This window comes from Siniperca chuatsi, linkage group LG16 (assembly GCF_020085105.1).
Source record: "Siniperca chuatsi isolate FFG_IHB_CAS linkage group LG16, ASM2008510v1, whole genome shotgun sequence".
NCBI lineage: Eukaryota > Metazoa > Chordata > Actinopteri > Centrarchiformes > Sinipercidae > Siniperca > Siniperca chuatsi.
The window spans coordinates 16,986,009-17,000,341 of record NC_058057.1 but is presented as its reverse complement, the minus strand read 5'-3'; the positions used below and the strand labels follow the sequence as shown (position 1 = coordinate 17,000,341).

Genomic DNA, 14,333 nt, shown 5'->3' with positions numbered 1-14,333 from the left:
ACCGACATGCCCTTGTCAACAAGGTACAGAACTCTGGCTTGTTTCAACATAAATGTAGTATCATGTCATAACAGAAAAGACTATGATTTGCAGTCCGTCATGTGATGTTGTTTGTGTTGCAGACTGCACATGGTGAGGTCATAAGCAGGCGTCAGAGTGTGGAGCGCATGACAGAGCTGCAGCAGTCCAAATACCAGGACCTCCAGGCTGGTCTGCCCTCTGAGCTCAGCATGCAGCTGGCTGAGGTGGCTCTGGCTCTGGGCTCTGCTGAAGACCAGGTGACATCTCTTGGCTGCAGTTTATTAAAAGTTGTGTTGTGTCAAATGGGTGTTTAGTTAGGTTAGTAATCAGATAGCATGCCTCCACTTGTATGAGTTCTACTGTGTGGTCTGGTGTATGACTGTACTTCCCTGCTGCAGGGCTCTTAGTGTGTCCAGAGAGTGCATGCTGAAATATCTATAACCATTTAGCATTGTTAAAAGGCTTATGTTTTTGACAGTACAGTGAAATGTGTGTATTTCTGCCATCTGCTTTAGGTCCAGGCGAGGGAAAGGGAGGTGCAGCAGACCAGAGATGTGAAAGAGGACTTCAGCTCCAGACTCCAGGACATAGAGGCGAAGCTGAAGACCATCGCTCTGAAATTGGAAGACAAGGGTGCCGACTTGGAGGAGGCCAAAGAAGAGACCAAAGTAATCAACCAGACAGATTGACTAATTAACAAGCAATTAACCCCTGTTAAATTGGCTATTCATTTTGCAGATGTTGAGGTTAATGAGTGTGTGAGAGTTGGAATGGCATGAACTGAATTCTGCCTTCAAGAGTGACCCATTTCTGAGAGGAGTATTCCAGATGGGAGTCTGAGCCCCTTCCCTCCTGTTCTCCTTCTTGTCGCCCTAACTTTTTTTCTTCTCTCACTCATCTGCCCATCTGTAGACCCACAAAGCCTGGAGTGTGTGTAGTTAAAGTTCATTAGTTTATCATTTTTTTGACTGTACCGCCCACCAGCACCTCTAAAGCTCACTAATTAATCACTGCTCTCCCGTAAAACCACAACTTGTCGTCTTTACACTTACAAACAAACAAGATATAATGTGTTAATTAGTGAAATTTAGAGGTGTTGGAAGGCAGACTTTGTTAGGCTAGCTGTTTCCCTCTGTTTCCAGTCTTTATGCTAAGCTAACCTTCTGCTGGCTGTAGCTTCATATTTATCATATACAAACATGAGAGTGGTATCAATCTTCTTGTCTAGACTCTTGGCAAGAAAGTGAATAATATCTCAAAATGTCGATCTATTTCTTTTAAAAAGGAAGTTTCTTAGTTCAAACAGACGGCGATAGCCACCTGGGATGTAAGGTTCACACGTTTTAACCCACACTTACACTTGACTTTTCCTTTCTCCCCCCTTTTTGCCTCACCTCCTTACCCTCCTCTCCTTTCTTACAGGCTCTTTGTGAAGAGTGCGAATGCTGTGGTCGCTCTCTGGCAGAATTGGGAGTAGCGGTGCAGGAGTTTGGGGAGCAGAACCCTCTGCTGTGTAAACAGCTGGGCGATTCTGTGGCCAAACTGACGGAGGTGCAGCGCCACACCACGCAGCAGCTCCAGGACAGAGCCAACAGACTGAAGAAGGTGAGGTGTCCATTCAGTTCACCATCTCATGTAGACCTCCCTGGAGGAAAAGAAAAGTTCTCAATATTGCTTGCATGAATGAACAACAAATATATATATCTTTTATATAATTGTCAGAGTTTTGTGGCCACTATCAGGTGATTCTGTTTAAAAATGCATGGTGTTTCATTCATTTTCGTCTGCATTCATTCTTCTGTCTTTCTGGTCTTGGTCTTTCTCTTGTGAGCAGGCAGAGAGACAGGTGGAGGAATATCAGGGTATGAAAGCGTTCATTTTGGGCTGGACAGAAAAGGCAGAGGCTCTGGTCACTGGTAGTATCATCTGGAGCACTGCGTCCCAGCTACAGGAGCAAATTCGAGCACATCAGGTGAGTCTTAATGAGTCACACAGCAAGGAGTGGCCTTCTAGATGTCTGAAAACTGCTGCAAAAAAATGGGTTCTGATACATTTTTATATTTATTTTTCCACAAAAATTAATACTAATATTTCCTGTATTAACCCACTAGATCTGAAGACACCCCACGAATTTACAGCTAATTAAATTCACACACTTGTTTGATTTCTCAGTGACATGTCACATACTGTACAGTGTGTTGGCCGGCCTTAATTAGTATAATTGCAACATAAAAGGCCCCTCTCTTTGACTTGTAATTTATGCTCCTATGGTGACAGGCATTGCTGCGGGAGTGTCGGGGTCTCCATGGTGACTTGGAGGCCATGGGGGAGAGGGAGGGGCAGCTGGGGGAGGTGTTGCAGACGGAGAGGTGGATCCAGCAGGTGAAACACCTCAGCAGACGCACAGAGGAGCTGCAGCAAATTGCCAAGACTCGCCTCCAGAGTCTGCAGGATGCAGCAAAGGTAAACAACATTCACTTTCAGGCAAGCATTACAGGAATCAGACTACACTACTACTAATACTACACCTCTAAATTGTTTTAGGGCACTCTGATCAAATTATCTTCATTAAGAAATGTAGCTAATTTAATTTCATTAATCCAAGCATTTTGGTACACAACAAGAGGTGCACATCCCTTTTGAAGTAAGTCAAATACACCAGAGCTACAACCCAACAGTGCCCCTGTATGGTCATTCACCAAGTATTACACCATCATAATGGAATGCACTGTTTTAGCTTGTGCAGCAGTAATCTGTTACGCTAATCTGATTGCCATACAGCTGGTACCCAGATGACAGTCTGTTGCTGATTGATGCTAATTACATTGTGTGTTTGGAAATCTGTTTACAATTCCTCCTGTGAGTTAGGATTTTTTCTGGGTCTAGAGTGTAAACATAGCACGACCTTTATTTATAGTGACTGATATAACTTAATATGAAAAAAACACTGGTATGATTTAAATATTTATTACTGCAAGCAGGTCCACGTCAGCAATAACAGTTTTTGGAAATCCATTTTTACCTCCTGTGTATAGAGGCTACATTATATGTTTACGATACATACAGTATTAGCCGTGATTAGTTTTTTCTGTCTGTGTCTTTCCTCAGGACATGTTGCGTTTGGAGGCAGAGGTGAAGAACCTCCATGCTGCTGTAGACCAGATCCAGGTCACACTTGCCTCCCCAGACCTCAACAGGCTCAGCCTCAGAGAGCAACTCACACAGAGACAGGTAAACACACATTTAAAACGCTTTATTTATAATCAGCATTTAAACATGCTTCAAGTATTAGAGATTCAAAACACTATACATACACACAGTGCATGCCTACAGTTGCAGTATGACATCCACGAACAATCTGCATCCGTCTACATGCAAATTTAAAAGTAGCTATTCTGAACACAGTATTGCTTTATCACACACCCAACAATTCCTCCTTGCTCTCTTAACATCCCCCTTAATTCCTTCATAAGCGTCTGTTGGTGGAAATGGAGGGCTTCAAGCAGCAGGTGGCGGCAGTACAGCAGTGTCAGAGCGCCCTCCGGCTACCAGAGGAGGTAGTGGCCAGCCTGCCTATCTGCCGCACAGCTCAGACTCTGCAGCAAGAGGCCAGCCAACTGCAGCATACCACCATCCAGCAGTGCAACATCTTGCAGGTAGAGGGCAGAACTCATATTGCAAATACTGTTGATCAGCTGTTACATATTAGATCAAATTTGATAACAAATTACAGAGCCGAGAGCTTATATTCTGTTAATGTATTACATGACCGATCAATGTGATCGTCCTGCACCCTAGAGAAGTGTTTATTTGTATAGCATTTTGTTTATTAGTTACAGACCATAGAACTGAAAATCCTTATGCCTCAAAGCAGTTTAGATGTGTAATGGGTTTTTGTTGCCCCTTTTTTTATAGTTTACATTGATTTGCAACTTGCTGGAATTGTTCTGAATTCTGCTGCAGTGTCCTAACAGGCCTTCTCAAGAATGTCTGTGTTTTCTTTGAGCCCCCATCAGATCAGTATTATCCTGCAGTCCTTTGGTTCTGGGCTGATTTTGCTTTTAAGCTCATTGTAGTAAAGATTAGCCTTTAGAGGAAGAAACAAGTGACCTTCTGAGACTGTCTGGAGGACAAACTCCTAAAGCACCACCATTTTAACCAAGCACACTAAGATTTGAAACAATGAATTTGTCTGTCTAATCTCAAATATGACCCTGAGTCAGATCAACTGCTTATATACGTATTCATATCTAAACAGAATAACCACAATATTATGAATCTTATCATAGAAATTTTGCTTTACACAGACTTTAGAAGCCCACAATGAATAGAAGAGGTGTTTAACTTTCCTCATTGCTCCAATATCAACAGATCTAAGATGACATGTTTTAGGATTTTATATATTTGAAAATATCACACTAGAATATGCATGTTAACACACTCAGTGAGAGATACAGTGCATGTAGGAATCGGTACGATGGTAGCATTGTGACATAGAGAGTGAAAGAAGTAACTCCACTCAGATGACATCTGTAAGTGACACTCATCTCTCCCTAGAGGGGGAGGCAAGCAAAATGATTATTTCCCCTCAGAGATCAATAATATATAATGCTTTATGATTGTTTTACAAAAGATGCAGCTTCAGCCTTACCTTGTTATGTTTCCTCTTTTCCAGGAGGCTGTGGTGCAGTATGAGCAGTATGAACAGGAAGTGAAGAACCTCCAGAGATTAATAGAAGAGGCTCACCGCATCATTCAGGACCGGCCTGTCTCCACCAATAACATACAGGAACTTCAGGCTCAAATACACCACCATGAGGTGAGAGAAAAGACACACTTTGTCTCTCATATATTTATTCAAATATAAGTATGTGGATACTTGAGCATTACACCCATATGTGATTTTTGAACATATCATTCTAAAACTATGGGCATTAATGTACTGCTATAACAGCATAATTCTTCTGAGAAGGCTTTTTTTAATAAGATTTTGGAACCTAGTTGCAGGGATTTTACCCCATTCAGACATGAATAGTATTAGTGAATTTGGGCACTGATGTTGGTGATAAGGCCTGGCTCACAGTCAGCGTTGCAGTTCATTCCAAAGGTGTTGGATGGGGTTGAGGTCAAGGCTTTGTGCAGGCCAGTCAAGTTCCTCCACACCAAACTCAGAAAACCATTTCTTTATGGACCTAGCATTGTACTTGAAGGCTTTGTCATGGTGAAACAGGAAAGGGCCTTCCCTAAAATGTTGCCACAAAGTTGGAAGCAACTATTGTCTAAAATATCATTGTATGCTGAAGCATGAAGATTTCCTTTGAATGTAAGTTAAGGGGCCTAGCCTGAACCATGAAAAACAGCCTCAGACCCAAAGTATACTTTTGGCCATATAGTGCACTTTAAGATTAGTCTTTATTCGCTGAAATAGTCTTTATTCACTGAATATACAGCTTGTCACGACAAAACAGGCTGTGAAATAACAGCAACGCAACAATGACCTGAAGAGCTTTAGGAGACTGATTGATCACTGTGGATTTTTTTGCTAATATCTAATGCAAACAACGCGCAATTAATTGTTATTTCTATAAAACTAGTACTATAATCCCCCTTTATCATTGTGTTATTATAGCAGTGCCACCACATACAGCAATTCTGGGACAATATTGTGTTGTGCCTCTACAAGCCCAACTCACGCACATTCCTCCTTTATCTGATGGTACATGTAAATCTAATCTGCATAGATTCCTGTTTGATGCAGTGTAGATGGTTAGATGGTTTTCACCTGTGTTACCTAAGCCCTGTGCTTTCGGTTGCAGTTTTACTTTGCTGAGTAAGGGTGTTTGATCTCCCATGCAGAGAGTGAGATCGAAAAGGAGGGGGGTGGCAGACTGAGAGAGGCAAAGGCCTGCAGAGAAACAGATCAAATCTTCCCAGAGGCAACGCATTTTTTTATTACATTTTAACTTTTCCTGCGTACTTCTAGTAGATTTGATCTACTTCCAATACTTGACAGGGAATATATGAATCGAGGTGTTTGTAGATATTTTCTTGTTACTGAGTGGCTTGGAATGGCAGTGTGTTTATGTCTGAGTTTGATCTTTAAGCTGAGCAGATAGCTGCAACTCCACTGGCCCAGTTAGTCACATGACCTGATTATCAGTGCACTGACCATCTGTGGGACAGAGGGAGTAGAAGAAGGAGGGAAGGAGGAGCTGGACCCGGCTCATACCATAGCTGTAATTTGACACCATCTATGTCATTCTTCGTCCTTAAACACTCCCTCTCTCCTTACGACTCTCTTTTGTTGAAAGGAATCTGCCCCTAGGATTGGTGGAGGAGGGAAGCAGCAGGCAGAGGAAGGGGGGTGCAGGCAGTGAGATCACTTCCTGTTTTTCCGTGCCATTTGTGTTTCTGTATGAGAGGGAGTGTCTGAGGGATTTTGAACTATTTCTGCGAGGTTCTCTCAACCAAACATCCTGTCTGTTGGCTTCACCACTGCTCTGAGTCTCCCGCCTCTGTGCTGCTCTGATTGGCTCAGAGATATAGAAGAGAGAGAGAAACAGAGAAAAAAGAGAGTGAGGCAGTGCTATTCTCTTTCTACGCTTACACACTGTGAAGCCAAAAGAGACCGGGCAGAGCAGAGAATGCGTCCACTCCACTTACTCCTCTCGTACCGGCACCACATTCAACGCTGAAACAACTCAACCACCCCCTTTTTTCAGGATTGTATTTAACCAGGAACTATTGATCTTCCATTGTGGACTGAACCACACTCTCCTGACCCTGGGGGTGGTGGTGTTTCTGTTTGGGGGGGATGTTTTGACAGGAGCTGGCCCAGAAGATACGTGGCTACCAGGAGCAGATCGCCTCGCTCCACTCCAAGTGTAAGATGCTGACAGTGAAGGCCAAACACGCCACCATGCTGCTGACGGTCAGCGAGGTAGAGGGCCTTTCGGATGGCATGGACGAGCTGAGTGATGAGGAGCTGCCCAGTGCCGTGGCAAGCGTCGGCGCCACCAAGCAACTTCCAGCACACCCCTCTGTCGTCATGGTGAGTGGCAAAGCCTTTTTTGGACATATACACAAACACCCAGAGAGTCACACATGTACATACTGCATGGCTGTATGCCTGTCAAGACCCATGTTTATGTGTGTGCTTGCATGTGTAGCCTCTATCCCTTTTCTGTTCAGAACACTCAAAGTGTAATACAGGGAATCCCAGGGGTGCTTTTGGGGTTTCTAGAGGGTGTTTACAGTTCATTACACAGTAATGTAATTATCTTAAAGTTATCCCAAATTAGAGGATGTCTGAGGATGACAGTTATGATCACATGGTTAACTCTAAGTGCTCTTATTTTCTCTGTACCAGTGTACAAATGTATTTCTGTGTAATTCAATTCCAACAACAATATAAACTTTCTCCAAAATGTGGGCCCTTGGGATGACATTTAATCTTAAATTGGGCTGCAGGGCCTCATGTGCATCTATTCAGTGGTCCCTGACAGGTAAATATAAAAAGACTTCTGGTTCAGAATAGGCTTTTTCTCTCTATTATTATCCTGTTCCTCCGTTCTCTTTCTTTCTGTGTCTCATCTTATTTTCCCTACACCTCAAGTGTTACTATTCTGGCTGTCTCCTCTTGTGTATTACTGCGCTGATAATGTGCTGTGTCATTTCACTTTGCTTCATATTAGCCTGAATCTGTCTGCCTGCTACTACAGTATGTCATCCTCAGCTTGATCCTTTTTCTTATGTGTTTGCACATAAGAAACCGACCTCTTCCTCTGTGTCTTTCATTCTGATTCAAATGTCTTCACTTCCTTGCTCTGTTACTGCTGTTTGTGGTGTGTTTGGTTCTCAAAGGCCAGGAAACAGGATATTACTGCATATGTGTGTGTTTGTGTGTGAGCAGAGCATGATACGTTTGTGTGTATGGCCGGTTACTAGGACTGCTGATAGCCTTGATTTGCTGTTGTTTAACATATTTAGTACTGCGTCATTGTTACCACAGTGCTGTGACAGAACTGCTCAGGTTCTAACTAATCTCACTATGTAGTTGCCGGTGTGCTGATGCTTGTCGTTGCGTTGCATTGCATTGCATCATAAAGCCCGGGAAAAGGTCCTGTGACTATAACAAGGTCCTGAGTTAGTCGGCCAAGTTCTGCATTAACTGCCAAAATGCAGCCCAGTAGGGCTTAGCTCACATTTCAGCTCGGCCTCTCTACTGAAGCATGCAGGCACACAGACAACTGTGCTACTTGTAGGACAGCTGCTGTATTAACTAGTCCAGTCTCTGTTAGCTATGCCACGCTTTAGCTCTGCTTTGTTTAGGTTTGGGCCTTGATCTTCCTGTGGATTTCCCAGGACTTCTTCTTCTTACTGTTTTAACATAGTGGGGGTTTTTTCACTTTAACCATACCTGTAATGTCTTTTTATTTTTTTTTATTGTGCTTATGCGTCACTGTATGAGTGGTTCTTTTATAGTTCTTAAAGAGATATATTCCTGGTAAATTATAGCTTAAATATCCAAGAAAACATTAAAACTTGTCTGTAATATGGATCATGTCTGCCACTTGTAAGGGTAATGTGTCTGTGATGGAAAAGAAATAACTGTGGTTCTGAATTTGCAACTCTACAGTATGTATGAATATGTGTGTGTGGTGTTAGCAGTGTGAGTTTATGTGTGTACTTACTGTATGTGTGATTTTCAACTTCCTGGTAATGGCCATTCCTTTCCCCTGATGTATCCATGTAAAAATCCTAGTGGTTCATTCATTGCCAGTGTAATCCAGTGTTTGTCCATTTGCTAGCACAGAGCAATGCTACAGTAAATGATGTCTCTTTAATGCTGTGCTATGGCAAAAGCGTTGCAGTGTTTGATGTCAGTAGCAGTTATGTGATCTGGTCTCCTCTCAATGGTATTTGATTACTCACTGTCTAATTAATCAGCAATATGCTCACTGCAATCTGCCTAACCTGCACTCCCCCATTAATTTGTATGCTCTCTCTTCTTCTCTCTTCTTTTCTCTCGTCATTTTTCTGTCTCTGTCTCCTCACTCCTTTGATCTGGGCGTTTTCTTTTTGGCCCCCCTCCCTTTTCCTCCACCTGCTTCTTTTGATGTGTGTGTTTGATGTGTGGCGTGTATGTGTGGTTAGATGACAGCCGGCCGCTGCCACACACTCCTCTCCCCTGTGACGGAGGAGTCAGGGGAGGAGGGCACCAACAGCGAGGTTTCCTCTCCCCCTGCCTGCCGTTCCCCCTCCCCGGGAGCTAACACTGACGCTCCTCTTAACCAGGTACTGCAAACCCCACCCTGGTTACCTCCAAAGCCCTCCAGCATTACCTGACCTGCCCAGCTTCCATACTACCACCGTCCGTTTTACATTTTACACCTCAAATTCTCAGTCTAAATCATAAGAAACCAACACCTTAACCTGTGCAACAAAACAAATCCATCTTAATGAATCACGAACCAAATGTTTAGTCTTAATATCATCTGTTTAAAATGACTGAAAACAATTTGCCACTGGGATGAGATTATTTGACTCTTTTCCAATGCAGATGTCTCAAAGATGTTTTTGTATCCAATGACATTGCTGAATACAATGTGTTAGTGCAGTTTTCAAGATATTGAAGATTATCGCATCAAGTATCTTGCATTGGAATTATGGAATTATTATTATTATTGGAATTAATGATACCCTCTTGTCAGAGTTTTTCATTTGTTTCAATAAATATAAGATTGTAAGACTGAATATTGAATATGTGACTTGTTAAGATGGGCATGCTAACTCTGCACCCCATCCCATCCCATCACCACCAAACAATGACCCTCCCATCATCACCACTATCAACAAATGGATGTTTGAAACAGCTGGAGAGTTGCTATGCTGCCTCTGCTTTCCCTGTTTATCAGCATTATGTTTGCACATTTTCTTTGCTGAAAAACATTTATTTGCCACTTGTTTTTTCGCTGAGATAAGAAAGAGAAGTGATTTTCTAAACATAGCTAAGTATAGCATAAAGTAGCCTTTTGTGTAATGTATGACTTAGAATGATGCAGCAGTGAAACAGCAGCGCTTTGTTGTTCTGGGAGAAACAGCAATGGTCATAGTTGGGTTTTTTTTAGCTATTATTGTGAAATATAAATGCAGTATATCTGTCTTGTGATGTGTCAGTGAGCCTATCTGTTTAAGTGACGGATGGAAAGTATCATGGGAGAGAGTTTAAACTAATCTCATGGGACTTCAGCCAAATGCTTCTGAGAAAACGTCCCACAACAAACAACACAGATCTAACTCACAGGTCTTAGATAGTGCTTACTACTCTTACATTTTGATCCATACGCTTTCTGTGTAAGTATGTGAGCTTGTGGGTGGCCTGATTTAACATAACCGAGAACTACCTTAACCATTAACCCAAAGCATATGGAGTTTAATTGCAATTTCTCTTTAAACTCCAAAGGAAATGTGAGGCCCATTTTCAATAAGAGAACTAATACAGATAGAAGACATTTTCATTTCAACTGTCTATATTAGTTTATATCTTAAAGAGCATAATGCATTACAAAGTAGCACATACTGTATGTTCAGTAAGGTATGTACAACAGGGCATATTTCCCCCAAATGTGCCAATTCAAATTCATTGTTGACATTATGTTTGAGGACACGTCAGAACCAGCACACCATCTGCAGTGAACGTCAGAAACACTGTAAGCAAGCATATATTGTACATCGCTCTCACACACTATTGAAACCTACAGTCACTGTGTTGTTGGGCCACAGGGTCGCGGTGCGCTAAGTCGAGCACCCCTCCAGGAGCTGTACGACCCGTCTATGGAAACCAGTGCTGCTAACCTGGATGACCTGCAGAGATCCTGGGAAACACTCAAGAATGTGGTATGTCACACCATCAGCTATAACGAACCAAATTAATTCACATATAAAAACCCCACTATGTTATGTTCCCATATCCCACAGCTAGGACATTTCCTGCAACAAATGTAATGGTATGACTGGGCTAGTAGACAACATGGTACAGTGGACTTTTTCCCCAACTCTTCCTCTCCAGCTGCCGTCTTGATTTTGCCATCATTCGTTTCTTTCTTTTTCGTTCCACCCCTTCTCTCCTACCACAGATCAGCGAGAAGCAGAAGAGTCTGTATGAGGCTCTGGAGCGGCAGCAGCATTATCAGGAGTCCCTCCAGTCCATTTCCACTAAGATGGAGTCCATCGAGGGAGCGCTCAATGAGGGCCTGGAGCCTAACAAGAGCCCCGAGAGCCAGATGGCTGCACACCAGGTGAGAGGGAGGGGGAGGGAACGGAGAGGTCTGGAGATATTGGGGAAGTTGTGTTTGTGTGTGTGATAGAGAAAGAGAGTGTGGAGGGCAGTACAGATAATAACATTGAAAGTAGTAGTACATGTTAAGTGTAAATTGAAAGGCAGACAGAAGACATCTCATGGGGAAAAGACAAAGCTGGCGAAAGACCAGCCTGCTTCAAGAAACCAGAGAATGATTGAGGGGTTTAATATTGCCCTAGCCCATGCAATGGTTGCACAGACTGCATGGCACTGCTCTCCGTTGCTATGCCAACTTCACAGCGATGGCAGATACAGTTCCGTTTTATAACGTTACTGTAAGGCAATTTGGACAAACCCTCTTTTAGTGCTGTCTCCCGCCATCTTCTTGTCAGTCTCTTCATCCTTTCCTTCAACATTTTCATTTTTTCAAATCTCTCTTTTTTTCAGACCATTCTTTCTTTTCACCTCTCACACTTTTCTGATCTATGTCTGTCTAGGCTCTGATGGATGAGATCCTGATGCTGCAGGATGAGACTGGTGAGTTACAGACGTGTTTCTCTGAGGAGCTGGCAGACAACGACAGTAATGGAGAGGCTGGTGACCAACTGGCTCTCCAGTCTACTCTCACTGTGCTGGGAGAGAGGATGGCCACCATTCGAATGAAAGCTTCTGGGAAAAGGCAGCTGCTGGAGGTGAAGCGCTCAAAGATGATATTAATTTACAGAGTTTCAATATAGCGTCAGAATTGTCTCACTTCTGGAATCTAACATGTCTGTCATACTGACCACTACAGGAGAGACTAAGTGAACAGCTAGAAGAGCAGCGACAGGAACAGGCGTTGCAGCGTTACCACAGCGAGGTCGAGGAACTCGACCACTGGTTGCTCAGCACTCGTGCCACTCTAAGTTCTGCCCTTCAGCCCCAAAACGAAGACATGGACATGGAGGAGCAGCTCATTGACTGTCAGGTGATCATCAAAGGCTGGACTAAGTGATTGACTGTGTGCTGAAAGGTTTTGAGCTTGGTTTGTTAAGATTCCCAAGCATGACAATCTTGCCCATCGTAGATAGTGTGTGTTTTCTGCTCTCCTTATATGTGCAGATTTTTTAAGTTTTCCTCAACTGACAGAGGCACAGTAGGCCCAGTACAAAAGTTTGTATGCTACTGTTTTATTAAGAGTGACCTATCAATGGCTAAAGTGAAGTATCTGGCTGCTTCACTGTTCCAGAAATAGTGCCTATCCTTGGTTTTATTCCCTTGGTATTATATTACTGTTACTATTTTAGTCACGCATAAACTGTTCAGTTCATCCTCAAAAACCAGAAGAAATACACAGAATTTACACTGAATAAGGGACTATTTCAAAACAGAACAGAATAGGCCCTCTATTGTCCCATAAATTGACACTTTGTTTAGGATTATGACATTGGGATTAGGGCCATTAGGGGCAATGTATCTCTCTCTGATTTACCCTCCTCACTAGTCCTCAAACATTCTTCCACTGGTGTAAGTTTTGTTCCCCCACTCATCCTGTTTCTATGGTAACATCATCTTTATTTAACTTGTGCAGTGCAATCAGAAAAAGTTCAGGGCTTTCTAAACCAGTACCGCTGCCTTTCATTGGAGTGCCTAACTAACCTTGACTGATACTGCACTGAAATATTATTTTAAATTAGTTAGTTAAGGTCTTACACTACCTAAAAAACAAAACTGGTGTTTTTGCAGCTTTTTTGTGGAATCATATAACGAACCCTTCAATACCAAAACTGATATAAATAAATATTTAAACAGTCATCCTATGATGCACCATAAATGGCTTCTCAGCAGTAATAATGTTAGTTCTGTGGCTCAGGCAAATTAAATCAGTGTTTAAAGTGTGGGTGTGTTTGTAGCAGCTGAGAGACAGTAAGCTGATTATAGCTCACATATGGCTCCTGTGGAGCTCAGGTCTAAAGGTCCGGCCCATGCAGATCCTCATCTCCAGGGGGTAAAATCTGTCTGCAAGCGTAGATTATTACAGTATAGATCCAATGGTTTGGGCCAGATGTGACAAAAGATATGAGGTTATGAGAGATGAAGTGAGAATTAGTGGCAGGAGAAAGGGAAGAAATTGAAGTGGAGCAATTCAGGCAGGGAGTGAGAAGAGGGAGAGTGTGAAATATAAAAGGATTTGGTTAAATAATGGTTAAAAATAATTTGTCTTTTAAATGGTTTTATCTGTTGAATCGGGTTTCTGAATTAGGATAGTTACATATTGTTAAGTTATTTTTGCACCTCACTTTTGTTTGGCAGATTTAACTTTGTTAGCTGTTTAAACTATTTACTAAACAACTACAGTCTGTTCATTTAAACACTACAAGAAAATCAACACACAGTAAGCAGCTAAAAAAAACACTCAAGTGAAGCCTCTCACAGGTCAGTGCTTCAATCAAGTACTTTACTGAGTCTAAACTTTCTGGCCCTATATAACAAATGCCACCTGTCTTGTAGTTGTCAGTCAAAGCAAAACAGAATAAGTTTTGCAAATGCCATTTGATCCTGGGCCAAAAGAGAGGTGACATTTTGGAATTTGAGTTAGAATACCATAAGGAGTCTTTTTGTGGTAAGAAAGTGTAGAGAGAACAGAGATTATATGGCCGCACTCTGTATTGTCAGGAAAAATTCTCTGTGGAGAATTACCTCCCCATCTCTGCCAAGGGCCCTTGTATCCTTGAGTGAAAAAAGGGGATACACCCTTAATCCCCCTCTTTTCCACCTCCATACAATTGTACCACTTTTCACACACACAGTCTGGACACGGGAATGGGAGGGTCTCCCTTCCTTTTATTTCTCTTGTTAAGAATTGTGAGAGGAGACTGAATGGGATATGTTGAAAAGGATTTGAAGGGAAACGGAGTAAAGTGATGTACACAAAGTGATGTTTATTTTTTCAGGGTTTTCTCTAATCTTTGATGTGTTTCTGGTGAATTACTCTATAATTTCACATTTTGTGACATCTAAAAATAAAATA

General features: G+C 42.3%; 1 protein-coding gene across 17 annotated transcripts in view; it reads left to right on the top strand.

Moving 5' to 3' along the window:
- Nucleotides 1-14,333, top strand: part of syne1a (spectrin repeat containing, nuclear envelope 1a) — a 134,861-nt gene that overhangs the window by 86,540 nt on the left and 33,988 nt on the right. For 16 of the 17 annotated variants that reach the window (XR_006374844.1, XR_006374845.1, XM_044168435.1 and 13 more), the window contains 14 exons: nucleotides 123-278; nucleotides 537-689; nucleotides 1,444-1,626; nucleotides 1,856-1,993; nucleotides 2,299-2,484; nucleotides 3,130-3,252; nucleotides 3,495-3,677; nucleotides 4,697-4,840; nucleotides 6,848-7,072; nucleotides 9,178-9,318; nucleotides 10,807-10,920; nucleotides 11,160-11,321; nucleotides 11,821-12,015; nucleotides 12,117-12,290. Coding sequence is in view for 15 of the 17 variants with exons in the window: in XM_044168435.1 (XP_044024370.1) it covers nucleotides 123-278; nucleotides 537-689; nucleotides 1,444-1,626; nucleotides 1,856-1,993; nucleotides 2,299-2,484; nucleotides 3,130-3,252; nucleotides 3,495-3,677; nucleotides 4,697-4,840; nucleotides 6,848-7,072; nucleotides 9,178-9,318; nucleotides 10,807-10,920; nucleotides 11,160-11,321; nucleotides 11,821-12,015; nucleotides 12,117-12,290 (2,277 nt within the window). In the remaining 2 variants the exon portion in view is untranslated. The remainder of the gene's footprint in view (nucleotides 1-122; nucleotides 279-536; nucleotides 690-1,443; nucleotides 1,627-1,855; nucleotides 1,994-2,298; nucleotides 2,485-3,129; nucleotides 3,253-3,494; nucleotides 3,678-4,696; nucleotides 4,841-6,847; nucleotides 7,073-9,177; nucleotides 9,319-10,806; nucleotides 10,921-11,159; nucleotides 11,322-11,820; nucleotides 12,016-12,116; nucleotides 12,291-14,333) is intronic. The other variant, XM_044168437.1, reaches the window with a different exon arrangement.